This window comes from Bombus pascuorum, chromosome 14 (assembly GCF_905332965.1).
Source record: "Bombus pascuorum chromosome 14, iyBomPasc1.1, whole genome shotgun sequence".
Taxonomy (NCBI): domain Eukaryota; kingdom Metazoa; phylum Arthropoda; class Insecta; order Hymenoptera; family Apidae; genus Bombus; species Bombus pascuorum.
The window spans coordinates 4,252,579-4,277,108 of NC_083501.1; the positions used below are offsets into that span (position 1 = coordinate 4,252,579).

Consider the following 24,530-nt stretch of genomic DNA (forward strand, 5'->3'; position numbering starts at 1 on the left):
CATAATTGGTTCTATTATCTCCTTCTGAAGGCGACAAATGGACGCTGAAACTATGTTTCAGTGATAATCGCTCTTCAATTATATCCTTCTGTAAATGTGGAGCGAAATACAATTGGAATTCCTGGAAGAAAATGTCTGACCGTTAGTCCTTAATGTCATTTGATGTCAGACATATATTTCCTAATATAGCGAACACAGAAATATTTATTGCATTCATTGGTGTTGTCGATTGTATTTATTGTACTAATATTGCAATCGATGCTTTGAAAAAAAAATATTGAGGACAATAGTTACACCGATATATAAATCCTTATACGAAATCCACATTTTTTAGTGTTTCTCATTTCTTGCGTCTAGGATTCGTGGTAAAAAGATCTACAAATATCCTGTAACATATTCCAGAATTTTGTTAAGATATTTACATGCCATTAAATAAGAAAAATAGTACAAAAATGAGTAATCTGAATTTTCATTCTAACAACCCTCCCTTTTGATATACCAGGTTGAAATTTGATGTTTCCTTTTGATAAGCTATCAAACGATTCATCATACTTTTTGTTCATTCGATTATTATATTTGACATAAAGCTATAAAATTGTAAAAGATAGGTTTACAATCCGCAATTGATAATTTGTCAATTGACTAACATTATTACTTAGTAAATTGTTCTACAAGAAGCCCTTTGTTGTTTCTTTCTTAAAACGAAACCAAAATCCCCATTATCAACTTTAATCTGACTAATTTAATTCGCGTCATGCATCGGTCGTTTCTTTCTCATTCCTATTCAAAACCGGATACATTATCCACTTACAAGTTCCCCGTTTATAATATAGACCTCTTTTAAAAGTTTCCTTTGTGCTGTTCTCCGCTTGTTTCCTCTTGATCCAGTCGCGAGCATGCGTGATGCAATTACACAGTCTGCTTCGTACGAAAAGGAACGCGCGATTGTCAACGCTGAGAAACGCGTGGACAATTGGAGGTAATACTGGAATTTATCGTACCTCGTCTTTTAACCTTCGTGTTTCTTTCGAATTCGGTGACCTAGACGATTGAAAGTGTAATTTGCTTTGGAGGCCTCTTTTAATCTTTCATCTGCCACATTTGTAGAGGAAAATCTCTCGTGCGAACTGAAGTGCCTGAATGTAGTTTGGACTTGCTTTTCTTTAGAAGTTAAAAATCTTTCACTTACCGAAATTCTTGCGTTTTTATAAATAATTAGCATAACTGAGGTTTTTAAAAGAATCGAATGGTCGTTTGAATTTGTAAAAATAATTCGATCATAATTTAGATTAAAAAAGAAATAATTAAAGAAGTAATTATTACACTTTCCATTTCGTAATAATTTGCATTTTCCAACTTAATCCTGATAATGTAGGTTTTTCGAAGTAATCATCATCATATCTTTATTAAATGTATCCCAAACCTTTTGAAGTATCTCTTTTTTATTTTCTATTTCAATACAATAATTTTCCTGAATTTTTTACCATTTTTGGAATTTATCAGAAAATATTTACATTAGCATCGTTTCTTGCAAATATCCTTGAACCTCTGAAGTACCAATACTCTTGCTGGTCAAAAGATCGAAGATGCAGATAACAAAATTGTTATACTGAAAAAATGTTTACTGAAGTATGGTAACGGTGCAGCGTTCGATTCGCAAATTGCCTCAATTACATAGTCCCGTTAGAAAAATAAATTTTACGAATAATTAGATATCGATCGATAACTGATGCACGGAATTTCACGAATGACCGTGTCGTTTCGTCGCTGACCTTGTTTCTACCTAAAAGCGTGTACGCTTGTACGTGCACGTATATGTAACTGTAAAATTGTCGCGTTACCTTCTAACTGTAATGCAGGCTATTGATGTTCTCACGGTGAAATTACATGGAAACTTAACAAAGATCATTTTTCTCTCTACGCATTGCGTACATTGCCGAACGTAACTATTTCAAACACTTTCTGATGTCTCGTACAAATCGAATGTTTTTCTCTTCTGCTTTTATCCTCTAGATATTTTGCTATAGATCTGTTATTTCAGTTGCTTCGTATCTGTCTTATAACTAAAAGTAGTAAATAAAATAAAATTTTGGAGAGCTTCTCAATAAATAATAAAGAGAATATTGTCATAATACTCTTATGACCAACAGTATACGTGCACTTGTTTTATCATTGAATTGTTTGTTTATTTCATCAATTTTCTTGACACTAAGATTTCTCTCTGATGATTTTTGCTAATCTTAGTCACTCTCTAGTTGTGAAAGATTAAAAATTCTAGGAAGAAAATATCGTAAAAAGAGAAAAATAATATTTCTTTTTTATTTTTCTTCAATTAAAATTAATTTTCTTCGATTATCGTAAAATTTATGATAACTGCTCGATCAAAGTTTTAATTAATTGTAAAATTATGTACTTCGAATGGAACGAGTAATTTTCTCGATGGCACATTCCAATCGATGATTACCTTCAATGTGAAAATCACAGTTACGCATCTGAGATCTTTCAATTCTACATTTTCATCTCTTCTTTCGTGTTTTTTAAACGAGGACGTTCTTATCTGGTAATCATGTCTTAAGAAATTATGCGTATCCGTCCTTCGATTGTAATTACAATTGTAGTTGAATACTTTCATTGCGGAAAATCCTTGGAAAAATAGTTTTAAAAAGAATCTGAAAGTTTTTCGAGAGAAGATATACGAAGAATTCTCTGAAGCTGTGGATAGTACTTTATCGAAAATTGTATTTAAAAAATCTAAATCTTGAGAATAATTATTTCATAATCAATGTGGATGTTTTCTAGAGGAAAATCTATGAAAAAGTCTCTGAACGTTTATAAAATTCTTTAAAAGAATCCTCGATTACTTAAATAACGATATGCCGAAAATTTAGTTATTTAGAAAATTTAATTATTATGAATAACATGTATCTATAAATTTTGAAGAAGTTTCTATTGGGGGTGGGGGTGGATCTTTATTCACCCGAATCTTTCCCACGATTTAGTTGCCGACAGTTTGCGTAAAATCGCCATCATATTATAATTTATGAATTATTCGCAGTGCTCGGTAACTCTTGTTTGTAAATTTCAATCTGTAACGGGACTGCTTGTGTTACCATTGTTTTAGTAAGTACTGTTATACCGTTCACTCCCACGTTGATACGGTATAGTTGTTGGGAAAAATAAATTTATTTAAAATTGAAAAATCCTTTGAACAAGAAAGATTTTATAAAAAAAAAGCAAAATGTATCTTCTTTGAGAATGATTTTCTTTTTATAATTCTTAAAACAAAATTAATTATCTTCAATTATCGTACAATTTATTTCTTAAATTTAAGAAAACTAATACATATAAAGTAACCTTCGTACCTTCAAATATCTCATAATTGCATGAAAATCCGTAATATGTTAGTTACTGGATGATGAATTATGCAAGAGGATAAAATTAAATTCCTTTCCTTTCAAAAGAAGGAAAACGGATTAAAAGATGGGACACGGATTTTCTGAGTTACGTCAGGTGCAGATGCACAACGAAGGTCGATTCTCGCGCGTTCATAATCCAAGGCTGTCTTTTTATATTCTTTATATCTTGTCATCGTTCAAAGTAATCGTCTATCATCATCGAGGACTATTCCAGAAGCTCTTCCAAGTATCAAAGTGTAATTTCAATCGTAATTTAGATGGATGTTCTGAGACTTTCATAGTGCCGAGGAAAAAAAAGTGGCGTACGAACACGTAATATACGATAATTAGCTGTAGGAACGCGAATCGGTTGGATGCACTCGACCTGCCGTAAGGTTGGCACGTCTAAACAGCTGGTGTCATCGCCTCGATCCCGGTAATCTACGTATCACGAGAATTTTAAGACTAATCAACCGTGATGTTGTTTTTTCAGATTAAACACGACGATTGGCAGTGATCATATGCAACGAGACACGTTTCTTCGTGATTAGGAGACTTGTTAGTTCCGTTTATTGGAGACGAGTTAATGGGAATCCTGTTTATTATGGTCGTAAAAGTGGCGCAAATAAAAAATAAGAAATATCGGGAAGATCATTGTTACGTTTCGAAATTAATCTTCTTTAATTAATTATTAATCGACAACTTTCATTTCGAAGCTAAACGTTTCGAAACTAATCTCCAATTATTAATTTCTAATTTACTACGACGAAGTATTAATTACGAATATCTGAATCTTCGAATGGACGATTTAGAAGCTGACCTTCTTGAAATCAATTTTCAATTACTAATAAACTTAAGAGTCAGTCATCGTGGAAATTTCCAAAGAAATCCCAGCGAAGCGAACAAGTCGATGAAAACAAGGAAACGAGCCAATAAAGGAGATCCAAGGAAATTTCATTGAAATTCTCGACACGTTGGATTGGAAATGCAACACGTCTAACGTAGGTCTACCAATGAAGGATTCGCGATAGAAGAGTTCAACGAGACTCGTTTTCAAAACCGTCGAGGAGAAATAAAGAAGGAAAAAAGCGTTCCACTTAGGCTGCCAATCAAGGCGATTTGCATTCCAGGGACGTTTACCGCGATCGCGAAACTGGCGTATCGTCGGCTGTGGTTAACCCTGAAAATTGCACGCGAGAATGGAATGTAGTCGACGAATGTGTGAGTGTGAAGAGACCAGCGTATAGTCAATTACGAAAGTCTACACATGTGACTAATTATCCCTATCGACTGAAAATAGCACATAGCACCATTCAAGCATTACGTTATTTATTGCTTATTTTATTAAAGCTGCTTTGTATGTTAACATCTATCGAATTCTGTATGTCTCACCAGATTTATAAAACTAAAACTGTACTATTTATTATAAAATTATTTATACTTACATATCGATACAATTATTGTTAATAGACTTGCGGATGTTTATGCAATTTTATATTTTTATGAATATAGATAAAAAACGGAGATTAGATGGATGTTTTATTTATTCAAATGACAATAAGTATTTTACTTTGCAGTATGTGCAAAGTTCAAATTTCCTCTAAATACACAAAAATCCGCAGTCTAGCGTTGTAAAGTATTAAATATCAATGAACCTCTTAGGAGTGACTTCGAATTGATCGTAATTCTATTTTTTATTAATTTTTTAATTTCACTATATCGGCACACGATTCTAGTATCTAATCTTTAATTCTCAAGAAACAAATGACTTAAGTTTGCCTATTGTAAAAAGATGTCATGTAAATAATAGTAAATTGTAAGGTGAATGGAAAAAAGCAATGTTTTGCAATATCATCGCTTTTCTGCACTTTTCAATTTATTGAATTGATCAATGTGGCTTCTGAATGGTTCGTAAGATGATCCACATCTAGAGTTGCATTTCTCTTCTTTTTCTATTAGGAATATTTCTGTTTTAGGTAATGGAAGCTTTCTTTTTTATAATATACTTCTTTTATAATATTTTTTATAATATGTTCAGTGTTCCTTTTTGTTGTAATTTTTAAGAACAAGTTTTCCAAATCGGAAATTTTGTAATTTGTGCTATTTCTCACTCATGGAATTATTTTCCATTTTCCTTTCAGTTTAGAAAATTAAAATTCTGCTGACCGATTTTTAGTTGCATTGTTAGTTTATTATTAATTAATCTTGCATGGCAATCGACACGTAACAATATACATAATATGTTCACAAGTAATTTAAGAGGATAGGACGGATCTCCGCTTCTGGTATTTCATGCGCGCCATTTTTAGAAGAAATGTCTTCGCTCTCTTTTTCGAGCAAAAATTAAACTCGTCGCATGCAGAATGCTTACTATCCAATTTACAAAATTTATCACGACACGCTATAGAAACTAAATATGGAATAAAAAATAAAAAATCCGAAACACAACAAAATCGAATCGAATTAAATCAGATATGTCTGTCGATCTTCCAAAATGACGAAGATAAAATTATTTCATCTTATGATTTCCAACAGCATTCTTCCGGAGGAATGGTTATTTTCTAAAAAAAAGTGGCTAACAGCGATAAACTTTAATTAATAACAGCGAAACTTTAATTCGTATACCTCGTATCAATTTAGATCTCAATAGAAACAAAAATTACATTATCCAAAGAGTAAAAGAATACCTGAGTTGATGTCCTTTTTAACATTAAACTACACAGAGAAACTCCTCGACTTTTATCGAATATTTCGTGCACAAGAAAATAGCACTCTGCATGTTGGAATCGGTGATCTTTAAAAGGCTTACGTAAGAGGATGGATGTAGACATAAGCGTGTCACGAGAGAAGTTTGCATTATGCAGGGCAACACGAAGCTACCAGAAAACAGATGCGAGAAGACTCCATCGCGTTCGCCGTGTGATAAATACATTTTCATTACGGTACACGTCCGCGAAACAAGCACAGACCACGATAAATAAATAATCGTTTGCGCTTCGTCATGATCTCGCGCAACTGAGTCACACAGAAACCAAACTTATCAACTCCATCGACATCTATCTTGTGTTTTTTCAAAAATCAAACGACGTAAAATCATATATTCTAGTAAACAACGATTAACAATAATTTACTTACTATTATTATTATTGTTATTATTATTATTGAAGTAAAATAAAAGATTCTAAAAAATGAGTCTTCGATAAATTTGACTTCTGAATGGCCCAATCTCCGCTTTTCGTTTAACTCTTCGTTTGAGCAGCCCATTTCTCCCTTGATCTGTTAATTTCTTTTCACCTCTCTTTCTCTTTTGCTTTACTCTTTAATGGTTAGTGTTGATTTTATTCGTCAAACGAAGAGTTAATAACAATAATTCCCGCGAGAAAATCCTAAGAAACTGTAACTACCATCGACCGTGAACGATTCGTTTCACCCTTCAACAGAAATGTACAATTATTCGCAGAGTAAAACACGATATCTTTTTGTTATCTGCGATGCAATTATCATCGAAGGCTGAATTACATCGAGGAAGGAATATAAGAGAATTTTGCTCTGCAAATATTTGCCACGATTTATACGATTCTGTTCGATCGAAGGGTTTGTTTCGAGTACAATAATTATCGTCGAGTTGAAAACACTCCACTGGTTGAAACTTCCTATACAATCATCTGGCACATACGATTAAATAAATAAGTTCCAGTTGCACACCTCCTGCTCGACTTGCAACTCTCGAAGATCGATTCTTTCTTCTTCTTTTATGACACCGGGCTGATCTCTGTTACGGAACTGTTAACCTTGTCCTCGATCGCGATTAAGAACCGAGGACGTCGAAGGCAGCCGTGTGTCGCTCTTTCGAGATTTCGTTCGATCCTTTCGCTGTGAAGCTAAATTTACGAATAACAAATTCGATAAGCTCGACGAAAAGCGGACAAAGTATTTTTAGTATCCCTTTCAATACTTTCATTTTATTTTCGAGTAAATTTTACTTTAGAATAAAATAAATGTATTAAAGTTAGCAGGAATGAAAAATATAATTTCATTTTATGTGATATTGCTTTTACTATATCGTAAAGTATCTTCAATGATTGCGCGTTGTATTAGCATCGATATAAATCTTCGTATTACTTATTATTAGTCGGCGGATATTTATGCAAACATAAAATTTTTCTCATCGCAACTGGAAGAATAGAACCTAAGCAGAAATTTTCTTTACCTGTTAAAATATCATAATGTGTGACATACTTCGGATATTCTCTGTATTACTGCACATATTGTGTGTATTCCGTGTAGTTTTGCATTTTCAAATATCCCATAATCGCGTAAAAATCCGCAGTCTACGTATTGTTTCATTTTATCTTACGAATCAAGACGCAACATAAAAAGTGAGATTACTAGATCGCGGATTTTTATGCAAATTCATATTTTTGGGGATATAAATGTTATGAATATATATGTGAATATATATTTAAAAAAGTAGAACTTTAGTAGAAAATTGTCTTACCTACCAAGTATCATAGAAAGCGCTATCTACTTTGGATGTTTTATATTACGTGTATCCTCTACAATTTTGTATTTTCAAATTTTCTATAAATGCATAAAAATCCGCTGTCTAGAGATTACTTATGGTACAACCTGATACTTAACACGTTGACTGCCACGCGAATTTTATATACACTTTTATATACTATTTTGCACTGGGATTCGCAATACATTGAAATATACTGCATCGTGTAATATTCGATTTTTACAAAATATTATATCACATTTGCGCACCTTTTTCTAACGATGTTACCTAAGTCATTCATATTGTTAATAATTTTTTAGTACATGAAATTTATCTTCTTTTAAACATACTAAAAAAATATAGTAACTTAGGTAACCGATGTTCGTCGTGGTAGGCAACGTGTTAAAAAGGCTACTAAAACTAATTTTTGTCAACCTCGAGGAACAAACGAGCGAAACTTCCGTTCCAGCCTGATAACCTTAATGACTAGGCGAATTCACGAAAACTCGCGTGTCATCCCCATTAAGTTTGAAGGAACAGGACACTTCTTTCTGTTAAATTCAGCACAGCGAAGGAATTAAACGTGACATTCTGAAAGGAGCAAAAACAGTCGCGATACAATTTTGCAAAGTCGGACAATTTATGGCGTTTGGCACTGATTCCCATGCTGGCTAACGCTTCGCTAAAGCTGTCGTTTATCGATCTTTTACAGAATAAAAGCTACGGCACTCGTTGCGTGCACGGTTAACGATTCGCTGTCGAAGGGAAGAATTTGTGATTTTAGCGTGGAAAATTGGATAACCAATTTGTCAAATATTTTTTTATTACTATAACGAATGGTACAATTGGAAGATCCTTGTCATAAAATGCAACTGAAATTGAAATTTCTTCTGTGTATCTTTCCAGTTATTTCTGACTTTTAGTGGCCAATTTAGCCAATCATTTTTAGTACTATAACGAACAGAACAATTGGAAGATCGTTTGCATAAAATCGAATTAACATTGAAATTTCTTCAGAGAAATTTTCGAAACATTTTCATTGCTATAACGAGACCGTATTTAGATTCGTTTGAGATAGTGACGCCATCAGAATCGAAGAACAGTCCACTCGAGAACAATCAATTTGCGCACAGTGAAAGGAATTTTCGTCATGTCGCAAGATAGAGACTTCAGTTTGTTGCCTGATAAGTGTCAGTGGGTCGTCAGTGTTTCATAAACTCCTTCGACCACCGAATGTGGTTACGAAAAGCGATTACGTGGCCTGTCCACGTACTTGTTTCCGTTTGTTAAACTCACAACTACATCGTGGAGGCAAGAATAAGCGAAATAGTCGATCGTGAATATATCTCTTGGAAAAATCAACTCTGAACGTGGTTCTTATGAAAAACTTGTGAATTTTTCTGATTTTTAACGATTTTTTCGTTTGTATGAACAATTCGTGCATTTCTTGTGGATTTTATACTTTATTATGAAAGAGATTCTTTATTCGGTTTCATATATTTATTAACATCATTTTAATTTCGGCCTTTGCAAACCCTATGCAGAATTTCTCTAATTTTTGAAAATTTCGCTACATTTTAGGTATCTTACTGCACGAAAGATTGTTTTAAATTCTCCTTTCGATTCTTCCATCGAAAATGTATCTACGACCTTGCTAAACGAAATCATGCAACGCACGTGGGATTTTGCTATCTATGAATAATATATTCAGCGGCATAATTCGGTCCATTGCACTCGCGATACCTTGAAATTACCACGCAATTCATTCTTTTTTTCTTCAGTTTTTTCTTTTCTCTCTCTCTCTCTCTCTTTCTCTCTCTCTCTTATTGCAATCGTCGCGAGTTACGTGTCGCGAGAACGGAGAAACTCGTTGCGAAACCGAAGCGACACTTTTCACCGAGTCGATCAATGCGATCGATGAAGCGCGAGCAGCAAAAAGCAACGCTTCCAGGCAATGCTGCGCGATACCCATTCATTTGCATACGTTCGTCTGCCGATCATTAACCACGTTTATGCCTTTAATCCTTTTAGGTCCTTTTTCTCGTCCTGTCAGAAGATCGCTGCGCAATCTCGACTAGCAAGAAAGGAACGTCGAGAATCGTAGACGTTGTAATCTTTCCGATTTTGTTTTCCTTCCAGCCACAGACAGGCGATTGACGTCTTTTAATAATAAAACAAGGAGTTAAAAAAAGATTTTCTCCTCCCGAGAGATTATGAAACGTTTATAAGCTGAAGAAATTACAATAGTGTTCGATTCTTGAGTTAATAAGATCGATAGAAATAAGTTTGCCGGTTTTTCAAGGAAATGCATATTTACTGATGAAATTATTCGTTATTATTTACTGATATTATTAAATATAACATACTGACATTATTGTATTTAACGAAAAATTCCTTTCAGTCTCATGATCACGGATTATTTTTAAGCTGAAGCTTCAAATGCATTGGTTCTTCTAATATTTAAATAATATTCATAAGTACATATTCGATGGCTTAATAAATCTATAAAAGCAACTTAAAAATAAAATATTCTCAAAGTCAAACAAGACAGATGACTCGATAAATAAAGATATTTTCCATTTTCATCGGGGTAAAGTACATATTTCTTCAAAGTGCTCAGATGAGAAAGCCAGAGAGAAAAACCACGTTGAATAACGAGATATGTCGCGGCAAGCGTAACAGTCTCGCGTCGACCACGAATCGATAATAATTGAACCTAATTGTATATGCATATGCGACGATAGGAATGTGTATTCATCCGAGCATACGAGGTATCTGTAACCAGTTTCGAAACAGGCATGCTCGATGCTTGAGCAAACACGCGTCTCTGAATTGAATGGTAAAATTTCAGGTAATTAATTCAGACCCTTTTTCCCTTTCATCGATGCTATTAATTAAGTTCCTAATCCCTCCGCGTAATTTTTTCGACGGACGAAGAATTTATCTTAATTAAAAAGTAATCTTTCAATATTTCAGACCTATTAATCCAAGTATATTCATTATTTTGTTAAAGCAACGATTACTAAATATTTTTATTTCATTATTTATGGATGTATTGTTCACTGCATTCGTTTATTTCCCAAAATATTGTACTTCTATCATCCTTCTAAAACAATATCTTTCTTTTAAATTAACAATAATATAGCATCCAAATAAAGTAAGAAACGATGATATTTCTCAAATAATTTGATATTTATTATCGCCAAATTATTGATAATTATTATATTGAAAAAGGAGAATGCAACCTATTCGGCTCACTCTTCTAATTTTTAATATTTCTATCAAAGTACGAAAATTTCATCGATGCATTCGATTTAATCTCGAAATAAGGGGAGGGAATGATATCATTTTTCAAATTATCGCTAAGGACAAATCTGTGTAAATTTTCTAATGTCAAATGTCTTGAACAAAAGGCACAGAGATCAAAATGATCTCTCAATTTTTTATTAAAACGTAGAGAACTAGAGGTCTCGCGAAATTTTCCTCGCCATTAAACCGCGTTCTAATTACGATCGTTAGGTTAATTGTCTGGAACGTGTTTGCCAGCTTCGTGAGCTGGTGATACTGTTGCACAGTGTTCGAGATTGCATCTGGGATTTCCCAGATTTCGTTCTCATAAGCGCGAAATCGCGTCGAACTATTAGACTTAAGCAATCTCGATGTCTCCGTGGTTATTAAACAGTCGTTCATTATCGTTGCATTTTCTCATGGAAAAACGAGGCCGTACGTCAAAGGAATGCGATGCAAATCCCCTTCATGTTAATGTTGGCGCCCCTACAATCTCCTCTCATTTTTCTCATCGTGTTGCAGGTCAAATAAAAAGATAAAGAAGCGAACACCATGCAAACGATCGTAATTATCATGTGTTGCGTGGGATATTTCATAGATCTGAGTAATTAGCGGTCGTAACAGGATTTGAGGCTAATACCGCAAGGCCAGTTCGCAATTAATCGCGTTTACGAAACCTGATTTGTCGTGAAAGCGATAACGTTGATCGTTCGTTCTTCGTGTTTGCGTTAACTTTCTGATAGATTCGTGTAAATTATTGGTGAAGAATTTTGACGTAGAAAATGTTGGATGAGAATCTTTCGGAAGTCAAAATCGGCTCAATCCTGTCTTTTGTAAATTAGTTAATTTTATTATATTTGAGGATTCTTGCACAACAATTTAATAACTAATAATATTATAATCAATATTATAACGAGTACTACACTTTGAATATTTTTTTATCTTATACGTATTTTATATGCATTCTATGCTTTAGAAAATTTCCATAAGAAATCCAATCACAATTTTAAAAATTTCATTTCTCATCAAACTTGTTGATTATTATATAGAAAAGTTAATACCGATAACTTATAACTTGTAAAATTTTATTAATGATATTAGTTTAACCGCGCAAGATTGCCTAGATATTATGAAACATTCCACTTCCGAAGAACAAGTTTACTGATTTTCATAAATTCATTTATGGTAAATAATTGCAAATTTCAAGACAGATTTTTTAAAAGTAATGTTTGCAATATCGTTATTTTTTGCTGTGCTTCAATGCATTGAATTGATCAACATGGTTTCTAAGCGTCTTAATTATTTCGCTCTTTTCCCGGAGCATTATACGAAAGAAAGGCGGTGAAATGCAAAGTTCTCTGTTTCTTAAGGCTCTCGAAACCCTCGCCGTATAACTTTTTCTCATGCAATTAAGATTAACGTTCACGTTCTCACGAGCAAGTCGGCTGTAACTCGTGCGTCGGAGATCCGAACCGTCGCGTAATCTTTTCTAGGGGAAACCACTGATACGATTCCTCGATTATAACAAAATATAGCGAGGTTATCAACATTAATACGACAAAGAAATTTCAATCGAATTCAGAGAGAAATTATAAAACGAAAAACGACTATTTCATTAAACAAAGACGATCTTCCAATAGTTTCATACAAAACTTTACATTGTAAACGAGTATAAGAAATTCTAAGGTTTAAAAAATAAAGAGAGAGAAAATTCTTAAAAAGGTTCTTAATAAATCCTCTAATTGTTTTAAGCAAAATTTTATATTATGATTAATTTGTAAAAATTTCAAAAATTCATGCGCAATAAATTCATTAACGAATTGTCAAATAAAGAACGATTGCAATATTGAAAAAAGACGACTTTTTGATTGTTGAACAATTTTAACGATTCCTGAGTAATTTTCTGTTAGTGAAGGAGGATCCTAAACAGAGTTGTAATTCTGCCAACTCGGAGGAAACATTGCAAAGTTGCGTGTCTGTGTCTAACGAGCTCCGGCCATTAGAACGATCTTCGTTGGACGACAATAATTCGAGCTCGTCCAATTAGCCTGTTCATTTTGCGACAGGAAGGTCGCGCAAAAATATTACGTCGTCGTCAATCTTTTCCGCCAGCCGCGATAAAAATTCTCGAACCTTTTGTCAAACGAAAAACGGCAAGAAAAATAATCAATTTCAAATTATATAGAAAATCGAGACATAAATAAAATTATACAATTCCAAATTAAAAATTAGAAATAGCAAAAGTTGGCAACTTACGAAGAAAACAAGTAAGATATAAATAAAACCGAATAAATTCTAAATAAAAGAATAAAAATGTTAAAACCCCATCTGAAAATTCACAAAAATACTTCAAAACTCAATTTATCCAAATTGGATTTCTACTCGAGTTTTTTCGATGCGTCCCACGATCAAAGCCCTGAATTCGACAAAGGTGATCGACTCTCGAGATAAGACGATCGAGGTCACAGGTAGAAACCAGCGAGACGAAGATGAGGCCGGGTGTTCTTCAGCTTTTTGCCTATCCGTAATTTTCCTACTCGGGCAAGGTTCTTCCAAGAAACGAAAGCCAACTGAACCAGTCGGGCACTCGACCACCCATCGCGATTTTCCACGCTAACACCACGAACCAATCTTTTCCCTCATAAACTAGTGCCTCGATTAACAGTCCATAGACTCCAGAAAACGAGTCCAAATTTCCTATGAAAATCACTTTCCATCCAAAACAATGGACAACACCATACGTTCTTATTCAACAAACAGTAAGACAATCGGTCCAAGTCGTCTGTTCACACTGCTATCTGGTCTCTGACTAAACGGTCCAGTCTCAAACAAGCTTTTTCACATTACCATGAAGCAACAAAGCGTCTTCAACAACCAGAATCCAAATAGAACAACATCTGCCTTCATATTAGACCGACTGTATAACTTCCAGACTCGACTCATCGATTAATTCTCATGATTACAATAAGAATCGACATCCAGAAAATTCCTAACGAGGTCGTGGCCTAGGTAGAGGCTGAAGCTGTTGCTGATGGTGCGAGTAACCGCTCTTGGAGTTAGCTGGCATCGGCTGTACCCTCTCAGGGCTGTCATCCAGGTTCAAACCAGCCACCAACTGAGCAATCTCCCTGTCCTTCTTCTCTTCTTTGGGCAGCGCGTTTCCATTTTGCCCGCTGAAGCCCAGAGAGGCCAAACTTCCGTGACTTCTGCTACGATGCTCCGCGCGAATGCTATATGAGAACGCTCTTTCGTTCAAATGACCCTTTCTTCTATAGATTCCGGTTCCAAAACGCGACTCGTTCTCTGGGCTATCAGCTGCTCTGCTCATCTCTGCGGTGGTAAGATCCGCGTGAGAGGCAGCCAGTCTTCTGGAAGCTCCTAGAGTCGAAGACTCCGCCTCAAGATGCTGTCTTCTGCCTCTGTTTCCAGCTGTCCCATAAGTTCCAGCTGGATAAATAGCTGCAGCGGGTGGAGGAGGCACTACAGGTAGTGGAGCGTACACTGGAACGATTGGAGCGGCTGCTGGAATCGGTCTGAGCCCTTTAGGATGATGGTGAGCTTTCCTAGGTAAAGTTGCGGCTGGTACCAATAAAACTGGCGCTGGTCTGGCCAAAGTTCCTGCGACTGATCGACTGCTAGGTGGCAGAGGATGAGGATGATAGTGCTGTTGCCTCACTGGATGACCCAGAGTATGGTGTCCATGGCCATTAGTGTATATTCCTTGATGCAACTGAGGATGAAGGTGAGCTTGTTGCAAGGGATCTTCGTGAGAGGATCGGTTTTTCAGCTTCTTGAGCTTCTTGTTCGCTTTTCTGCGGACTGAGGACGATGAAGATTCTTCAAGGAGCAAAGGTTGAGAAGGTGGAGGGGGCGGAGGCGGTGGAGGAGGTGGAGCGACCAGCTGACGAGGTCTGGATCCCTTGGTGCTTCTCAGAGTCCCCTGTTCTTGATATAAACCGTCTACCTCTTCTCGACCTCTGGCCCAGACCTTATGATTCTCATCTCCATTATACAAGCTAAGGTCGTCTGTTGAGGTAGCGTCTAAACGAGTCGCTTGTGGACCGTCTAGGGTAGTACTGGATCCTCCTAGAGTGTGGTAGAGACTGTTATTCGAAGGATGTCCACCGGTGACTCCGTTGGTCGTTGTGGCAGAGGGATCAAGGCCCTTGGCGTAGCTACTGTCCGCGTACGCGTGAAAGCAACACCTGACCAGGGCGTTGGCCGCCATGTCGCGCTTGCATATAAATGCGTGACATTCGAGAACCTTGATACCCGTGGTTCGTCGCAGAACCGCGGCGAAAAGCGGCGGATGGTTGGCACTGGGCGTTCTAGCGAAGGGAGAGTCCAAGGGAAGGAACCTCGTGTTCGAGGCGTCGCCGCTTCCGCCTTTGACATGCCTCACAGCAGCGCAGTAGTGCAGCGCCTCGATGGGAAAGAACCTGGTGACCTTCTTGCGATGCTCGTCCACATTCTCCAGCAGCAGGCCGTTGCTCCAGACGCTCAGCCAGGAGTCGAGTCCACGTGCTCCCAAGGCACCCTGTTCTGGGTATAATTCTCTCAAAGGTTCCTGCACCCCTAGCAAACCTTCCTTACTCGCATGGGGCACCGAGCTGCCTAAGTAAAGGACTCTGCAGCGACAGTACGGCGTCGCCGTATCCTGATTGGCACCTCTCATTTTTGTATTCGTTAGGTCAGACCGTCGGATCCAATACTAGTGATCACTGATCAGTAGACCGAAGATTCTTGCGATGATTATTCTACGTCGTTTTGGCTTATTATCCTCTTCTATCAAGATGAATACTCTCGGAAGAGGAGCAGAAACATACTACGCGTAAAGAAGCCAGCAACCATTCAGAACCATCGAATCATCGGACACCGTGTAACCATCGATTCGAATGAATAGAATTCAAGGAACACACGCGACCGTAAGGTACACACGGAACAACGTTACAGAGGACTCCACCCGGTAACACACTCCACTCGCGATTACGCAGTCACTTTCCAAAGACGTAGCCCGGTTGCAAAATACGCGTGCGTGGACGAGAGAGCCGCTCTCGGCTATTTCGCAGCAGCTGTAGCCGCCGCTCGCGAGAGATCGCGTCAGGCCATTATGGCCGCCTTCTGACGACTTCCCCACCAACTAGCTACCTGGCCGTGTCTCCTCTTCTACCTGGCCTTCTCCTCCTCTGTGTCAGTCCGTTTTTCTTTCTACCAACGCGTCCTGGCCCGACTCTTACCAACCTTTTTCAACCCCCACCAATCCTTTTTCTCCCACCTTTCTCTACCAGCCGCTCAAGCCAGGTCCTCCTGTGGTATGCGGTGTACACCAGTGGCGTCTACGTCCTCCTGGTTGCCCCTTACCTCCACGTGTACCGATCCACCGACAGGTACACACTCTTTTCACCGAGGGAACGCTCACCGACGATCGAACGGGCACGCTGAGTGTGTCGCCGCCGTTGGAATCCAGAGGCGCGGTCGACAGGCCTCGTCAGCTACGCAGGCCGTCGTCTCTGACGTTCCTCTATGTCTCATCGGCACTCACAACTGGGATAAATGTCCAGATATACGTGTACCTATATCCTGATTGCGTTTATCCGATATTATTGGTCGAACTTTCAACGGCTACTTCCGATGTTCTTCACTATTACTGTACTGTGTTTCGCATAGATGGCGTTGAGGTCGCATTCACTTGACGACTGGTCCCACTTTGACGAATTTATTTCTTGTTTATGGCCCCTGGAGGATCGTGTTGGGTACGTAGAAGTGGAATACGAGATTGGTGTTCCACAGCGAGGTTTCTGATGGTAGAACGCGCACGGAGAGAAGGTAGGAATTGAACAGCGAGGCTGTTGACGCTTGTACGCTCCCCGTCAGACTGAGGACTGACGGAAGGCGTGAGACTTCGACCGACTGGGCCCCACTATTCCACCAGGCCCCTTCTCTCTTTCTTTCTTCTTCTCCCTCTTTCTTCCTTCTTCTTCTGATTCTCTTTCTGCCGCTTTTCTGCCTCGGGAAAGGCACTCCCTGGCAAAGGCCGTATCTGCCTCGGGAACCCTTCGCCCGATGGGGTGTCTGGAACTGTGCCGAGGAAAATGGACATTCTTCCGAGCCGATTTTGCCGAGGAACGCCGATAGCCTTCTCTTTCTATCATCGTACTTCTTTTCGCGGAATCGAGTGATGCAACCAACAGTGTTTTGTTCCGAGCTGTTCTCGGTTGAATGGATTCCTGATGACGATGGAGGAAGCTGGAGAAATTTGTAATGGGAATGGAGAAGTGATTAGGATTAGGATTAGCATTAGCATTAGCATTAGAGAGGAACGAAGCATGAAAATTACGTTTAAGTATTTTTGGAATATTTGGCTAAAATAGAGAAGTTGAGAGGAACCATTCATTTTAGTCACTTTGATGATTCTAAGATTCAAAATTATTCCAGTTAGTTTCAAGAAAATGAAAACAAGAAGAACTATGTGCTTCGAGACGATTTGGTGGAATCTGATATATCACTTTCGATACTTACAGCATTTCTGAGAATTAATTATGAGTTTTGAATTGCGAAGTCGTAAATTTTATAGTCAGAAGAGTTTATGGCTACGGAAGAGAAGAAACGAATGGGTACCACCTTTTTCTTTTTTCGATGCCATTCAAGTAATTTGCTGGAAATAACACCAAAGAAGCTAAAATGAATGGTATAAGAAAAGTTACATAACGCAGGAGAAGATAAAACCATGTACAATGTGCGTTACTAAATGCAGGTATTAAGACACCAATCTTCTGCAAAATCTAACAAATTTCAATTTATTTAATATTTTTATATTCCACATATGCTATACTAACGAAACAACGAGTTTTTTTTTAAAAGAACAGAAGCACACAACTAAAGCAATGAAAAGCATTCAACGTGTATCAAATATCACATTTTGTGATACAACAGGTGCGTTCATGTTTATAAATTTTTCCAACAAAACAGACAAAATTCGGTAAAAGGCATTTTTATAAATCCGACATATATCTAAAAACTTAAGAATTAGAATTTTTTCGCATTGATAGTTCTATAATATTAATAAGGAATGATTAAATTTTGCAGTTTAGAACGTGTAAGAAAGTACGCGTTTTATGTTGTAAAGGCGGCTTTCATGAAAATTAACAGAGTCTGTGTGTCGACACAGAATTTTCGACACCCTGATTTACGGACGAAATCGCAGGGAAAGGGTTAACACGGATTACTCGTGAAAACGATACACGTTACGATCGAATTCATGAATACCCCGTTCATAAATATTTAGCGAAGCAGTTTCGCGTCGCAGCGATATATCTCGCGGTAAGATTTAAGCATCGACGTCTGAACTTTGAAATTCAACTCTCCTTTAAACTACGGTACAATATATTTCTAGTGACAAACGTCCTTTTCATGATTAAATCACAGATACGTTTTTCAACGAGAACTTTTTCCAAATTTTCTCAAAATACTATATTCATATTTCAAGAAGAGGAACAGATGAGACAAGAAGCAAAATTGTAATTGTCCATGGAATGCCTCCTCAAATTCCCCAAAACAGATGTTATTTCTTTGTTTAAAAAAATCGAGTGTTCGATGGAACTGCGTTGTAAATTTTGTTAGGCCAACCACAAATTCAAGTGCTAAAGAAGAGTGTACGTAATAAATCAGAAATTCCTCGGAATAAAGAGTGGATTAGATAACGAAAGGAATTGCAACGCCAGTTTACCATTAAATGGCAATGATTCGATTTTCACAGACGCGTTCCCTTTTCAAAGCATTAACGGCGAATGCTTCGATTCGTGCAGTTGCGCAATAAATATTCGCGATTTCGCCTTCGTGGCCACGCGACGAGCCGCGAAGCGAAGCGGACATCCAGACGACTCGACCTGGAGACCTGGAATCGGCCTCTGTCAAAAGAGAATTGTAAGCGTTCACCTCGTTCACTGTGATCCTGCAGTCTCTGACCTATAAAGGACATGTCAGCATACGTGATCTTACATACAGGTGTCAAAATGTTCAATATTTGCCACTTAATTAGGTTTCTCTCATCTGTCATTTTATCTGCGACGGATTTGTATTTCATTCGAGAGGAAGGCCATTTGCTATCGTAGACAGTACGATCATTGATTGGTATAAATATTCAAACACTTGTAGAAACTTTTTATGTACATATTATAGGAAACATTTTGAAATGTTATTAGCAGTAAGCTGTAGCAAGACTATCATGATCATATGGATAAAATTTGAAAAGGATTTGAAAATTTATATTAGAAGCTGGAAGCAAAGAAAATCAAAGTATTCGAACAATCAACTATTCTCTATATTAATAAGCCACGATACTTTATCGTATATATAATGCATTAATTGCATGTTTAATACTATTATTCCTAGTGTATATTAATTTCTTGCTCGGTGTATGTTTGCAATAAATTTCTTGTAACTTCCTCAAATCCCGTTAGTTGGTAGAAATTGCAACGATTCTGTCATTCCGTGATATACAAATTTTGTATACTATTTATGAGATCTAGCAATTCTTACCTCTTAGAGATAACATTTTTAATTACGTAAAGCGGACGGCTGTCAGATATTAAACAACATATGTTTCAAACTATCCCCTATTAGTTCCAAAGAAGAAACAGCATGTAAATGTTGGTGAGTGATTATACAAATACTAGGAATTAATTATCATTTTGCATAGATGTGTATAATCTTTAGATATTCTCCGCTTATCACAGTCGAATAACTTCTATCTCGCACGAATTCTTTAATTAATTTAATCGCTATAAATCGTATTAGGTACACGTTGCATTATCAACTTTTTCCTTCCATCTAAAATTAACATCTACACTTCATAATCTCAAAATTTCACACTCCAATAACCCACGATAAGAAACATTAATTACACGCGCTAATGAGGAAGATTTATAGATCTTGCTTTTACTTCTAATAAATTCTAAATCGAATCAGAGTTACAATTTCTTATTTACCTTCTTTTTCTATCTATCTGTTCATTTTACAGGATGCCCCGTGATTGAAAACCACAGGTGGGAAACATGTTAAGTCACATTTCCTGTATTTTATATAATTATTCATTTTCAAGTGGTTTCACAAGACAAAATCTCGCGAGTTGGCCACTGTCAGGGTCTTCGGTCACGCGACCCTGATTCCATGTTTTCTGGTTTCACGTGACACGCTCGCGTTCTACGATTCCTCGCCGCTTCCTGTACTCGCGACTAATTACATGGAAAACGTCGTCCGCTCTTAATCCAAAGGGAAGACGTAGAAATTGTGGGGGAACGGCTCTTCCACGCCGGAAATTCCAACCGGAATTACTCATAGTCTGCGTATGACGCTGCAAACAGGATTCTTATAGCTTCGTATTTTTTTTTCACTCGATCGTTTAATTCCACGGTAGTAAAAGAAATATTTTTCACTTTTATTAGTGGAAATTATGATGGAATAAAATGACCGAAGAGTTCTTTCACGAGCGTATTTTAAGCTTTGGAAAATAAATCGTAAATGTTAATTAAAATTAAAATTAAGGATAGATTTTAAAAAGACGGTGTTATGTTACTAAATAAACAGTTCTGTGAAAAATCGCGCGTTGGACGTTATTTGTACACCTCGTCAGTAGCAAAGGAAATATTTTTCGTTATTATTTGAAATTATAGTAGACGAAAAGTCACCAGATTTTGCTCTTGTGTACTTACAATTTTATGTGAGAAAAATTTCACAAAATCACAGGCATGTTTTAACTGTCGAAATATAAATGATAAAAAAGGCAATGCAAAACCTATCATTGGAGATATCGTTTTATAGTAATCATTCAGATATACATATACCCATTACCGAATAAATTGTTGTATAAAATAGCACTTTGATTATATTTTTCATGAGTGTCAGGTAGACGAATTTCCAATAGAGACAACTTTCACGTCTATTTCTAAATAAACCTAGTAGTTTGTTTAAACCATTGTAACAAAGTTTTCTGACAGGAAGAACGTTCGAAAATATATTAGAATAATGATTAGAATACAAAACTTAACATTTTGAGCGAATTGTAAAATCGATGAGAAACGATCAGAAATGATACTGAGCACTATACACTGTATTAATAGATTTATACAACTTGGGAATCAAGCATCAATTTGAAGAAATTTCAAGATAGTTTCGACAGAATTCACTAACTTCTATAATTAGAAAATAAAATCCCGCGAAGATATCACGAATACCAGACGTATCTTCCGATCTTTACGGTCTCGTTTGAAGTGGATAAAAAAGGCAGAATGCCGAAAACACGCGAGCACACTGGACCAGTCGAGAATGGAACATTAGTATGCAAATGGGTCCAGGGCCGACTCGTCTGCGTATTTATTTCAGAAGATGGAACCACGCGAGATCCTTCGAAGGACGATCGTTGAAATCGACGTAAATCGTTCGACTCGCTGTATCCTCGTTTTATGATTTTCCTTGCGATCTTATCTAAACACGAACCGTGTCTTTTTCTGTGCCGTGTTTGCTTTTTATCGACGCCGACAGAACTGTTCCATGGTGCTAGTAATTTTATTTTCTTCGCAGAAAATGAGAAGAACGTTAAGAAAGACGAGCTTTCTAATCGTTGTCAGAAACTTTGCTAAATAATAAATTTAATATCTATATAAATCGGTTACGTTATTACTTGGTAAAAAGATTACACTTTCTTAGAAATTGTACGATTTTACGATGCTATATTTATAGGAGAGATAGCTTAGTTCAATTCATGGGCGAGGATATCGTTGGAATGTGAAAAATATTTCTGTTGAGCGATTTTATTTCAGAACAGAGTGGGTTGCACCCTGACGTTTCGAAGGTTCCTGAAATCGTCGATCGAGTGGGTCAGTGGGTCGTTGTCACGTTAATTACGAGGAATCCAGAGGCTGCATACACCTCGAGCAATCACCTCCTTGTACAGGAATTCTCTTCGCTTCTCCTCCTTTACTTTTCGTTCTCGCCATTTCCAACAATGACAACATGGAAATGAAACGTTTCGTTGTACATTCCTGTCATATAAATCATATTTTTTTCAGGTCACTCATATTCACAATGAAAAATATCTTTTCTGCCGAAATTTACACAATGGGATACGTTAGCCTAATTTTTCGTAGCGAGATTTGGTATTTTGTTGAGTTTCAATTTCCTATTTTTCCAATTGTTGAAAATATGTAAATGGTTTCAGGAAACTTGATTTTTATTTGATACGAATAACGGACAATTATTATATGGCTGTTATTCAGACCTATGCCTTTTCCTTACATTTTAATTGACCACATACCTTTTAATTGAAACTGTGTATGCATAGTATAGTTAATTATACACTAGAGTTGACAGCTTAATTAAAATATTAAAATTTTCTACTTAGAGAAATTCCAAGTCATCGCTGAATAAAAATAACATAAAAATAATAATAATGATCTATTTAAATGTCATATACCGTTATTTGTTAAATCGTGAATAAACTTTCCCTAAAAGGAAGAATAAATAATGTAACATTCGTATGAAGAGGATAAATGACGATCGTTATAGCGTAACTGCTTTCGTTATAACATTATAACATCCTGATTTTATTGATAAAAATTGCCCATTCTAGGATACTTCAGTATCCTAATATATAATAATTAGGAATAATGGTAGTCGAGTAACGAGTAATACCAGAACCGTGACAAACTTTTACCAGAGAGTTCGAAGCTACAAAGAAATCCCACTTATATTTCCGGTAAAAGAGCAATACCGGTCTCGAGGTAGCCGGGGAAAGCTTTTAAGATACTTGGCAATCTTCTTTCTCTTTTTCCGGGTTAACGATGTTGGGACACTTGCTCGTTTCCTTTTTCCTCCATACTTCACCTCACAACATTGTAATTTTCATTGTACATTTGCAAACAGCTCGTCAATCCAATTGTAATAGAAATACCAACATTTTCATCCAATTGCGTTGCGTGTCCAAATAATTATATTATTATAAATTATTATAATTAAATTACTATTTTAGCAATTGAACAATTTTTGAATAATACAATTTTTGTGAAAGTTTAGTGAAATCTATAAAAATTTGTTTTCTGTATATTTTTTTATACCGATTTCGACGAAGAATCTCAATTCGGTGATTATATCTTTTCTGTATACTTAAACGTAGCACATATTACTACAAAAATCATTAATTAGCTTCTAATGATCCTCAATGTTACGATGTCGTTTCCTTTTTCCTCCATACTTTGTAACATTATGTTTTTCACTGTACGTTTGCAAACAGTTCATCAATCCATTAGTAACGAAAATACCATCCATTTGATAGAACTGCATTATATTGCCAAATACTTATGGCCGGCGTAACTGTAATACGAATAAAAAGAAAAATTACGATGCACAAATGATATTGCAATCTTTCGAAGGAACGCTGACATCTTTTTCGAATCACCGTTCTGATCGGCTTGAGCCTGCGACAAAAAGCCTTCCCATGACTAAGAGTAATATCGGTCAACATATTCTAAGCGTCGATGCATGACACAGCCTCGAGTTTCCGGCATAAAACGGTATACCGTTTCGAATTTGCTAAAAACATCCTCAAAAAGACCGGCGACTTTTTTCTTAATTTAATTGCTCTCTGTGAGAACGATCGCGGTTGATGATTCCCTTTTTACACGATTTATCAACGTCTTTGACAGGTAAGGAATTAATGTTTTTCAAGAGAGCAACGTGAAAAAGTGGTACAGTTAATATTAATCATTAAAAGAGGTATAATTTCGAGCGAGAAATTAGGAGAGCGAACTAATGACATGGGATGATCCAGTGTGTTTCAATTGCGGTATGAAGAAAAGCCAAGAGATATGCAGAGAATTCTGTCCGGTGGAAATGCAATAACCTCACCGTTAGCGACTCGAGTCACGGTACCCCGATAAAAAGGAAAGAAAGTATCCTTTCTCGTCTGCGACCCGAGCGCTTCGCGTGTATTTTTAAATTCTTTGCGAAAAAGAAATATTTATATTCGTCTGTGGAATCGTTATTTGAATGTTTCGTTTTCCATCGACATGGACGAAAAGATGCTTTCATCTCAGAGAGTAACCTGTTTTAAAACGAAATTATTTTTAAAGAATTTAAATTCTTCTTCGATTAATTTTATAATCTCCCAATATTTTATATACGAGAATATTATATTCAAATTTATAATACTATATTATAGACATATATCTAAGGCAGATTTAATCAAATCCTAATGTAATTTAAATCTGATAAAAATCAAATTAAGTCCATGTCGATTAATTTGAATATTTTATTCACATGGACACCAAGTTACTCTTAAATGACTGAAATTT

At 36.5% G+C, this 24,530-nt stretch overlaps 1 protein-coding gene across 1 annotated transcript; it reads right to left on the bottom strand.

Annotated features, from left to right (window-relative positions):
• Positions 1–5,564: 5,564 nt before the first annotated feature.
• LOC132914123 (uncharacterized) lies at positions 5,565–17,041 on the bottom strand. Its single transcript, XM_060972960.1, has one exon. The coding sequence runs from the start codon at positions 15,857–15,859 to the stop codon at positions 14,174–14,176; it is 1,686 nt and encodes a 561-aa protein (XP_060828943.1). The 5' UTR covers positions 15,860–17,041; the 3' UTR covers positions 5,565–14,173.
• Positions 17,042–24,530: the final 7,489 nt, after the last annotated feature.

Bases quoted from the DNA above. Each gene is read 5' to 3' on its own strand.
- LOC132914123 (XM_060972960.1), bottom strand. From the start codon at position 15,859: ATGAGAGGTGCCAATCAGGATACGGCGACGCCGTACTGTCGCTGCAGA.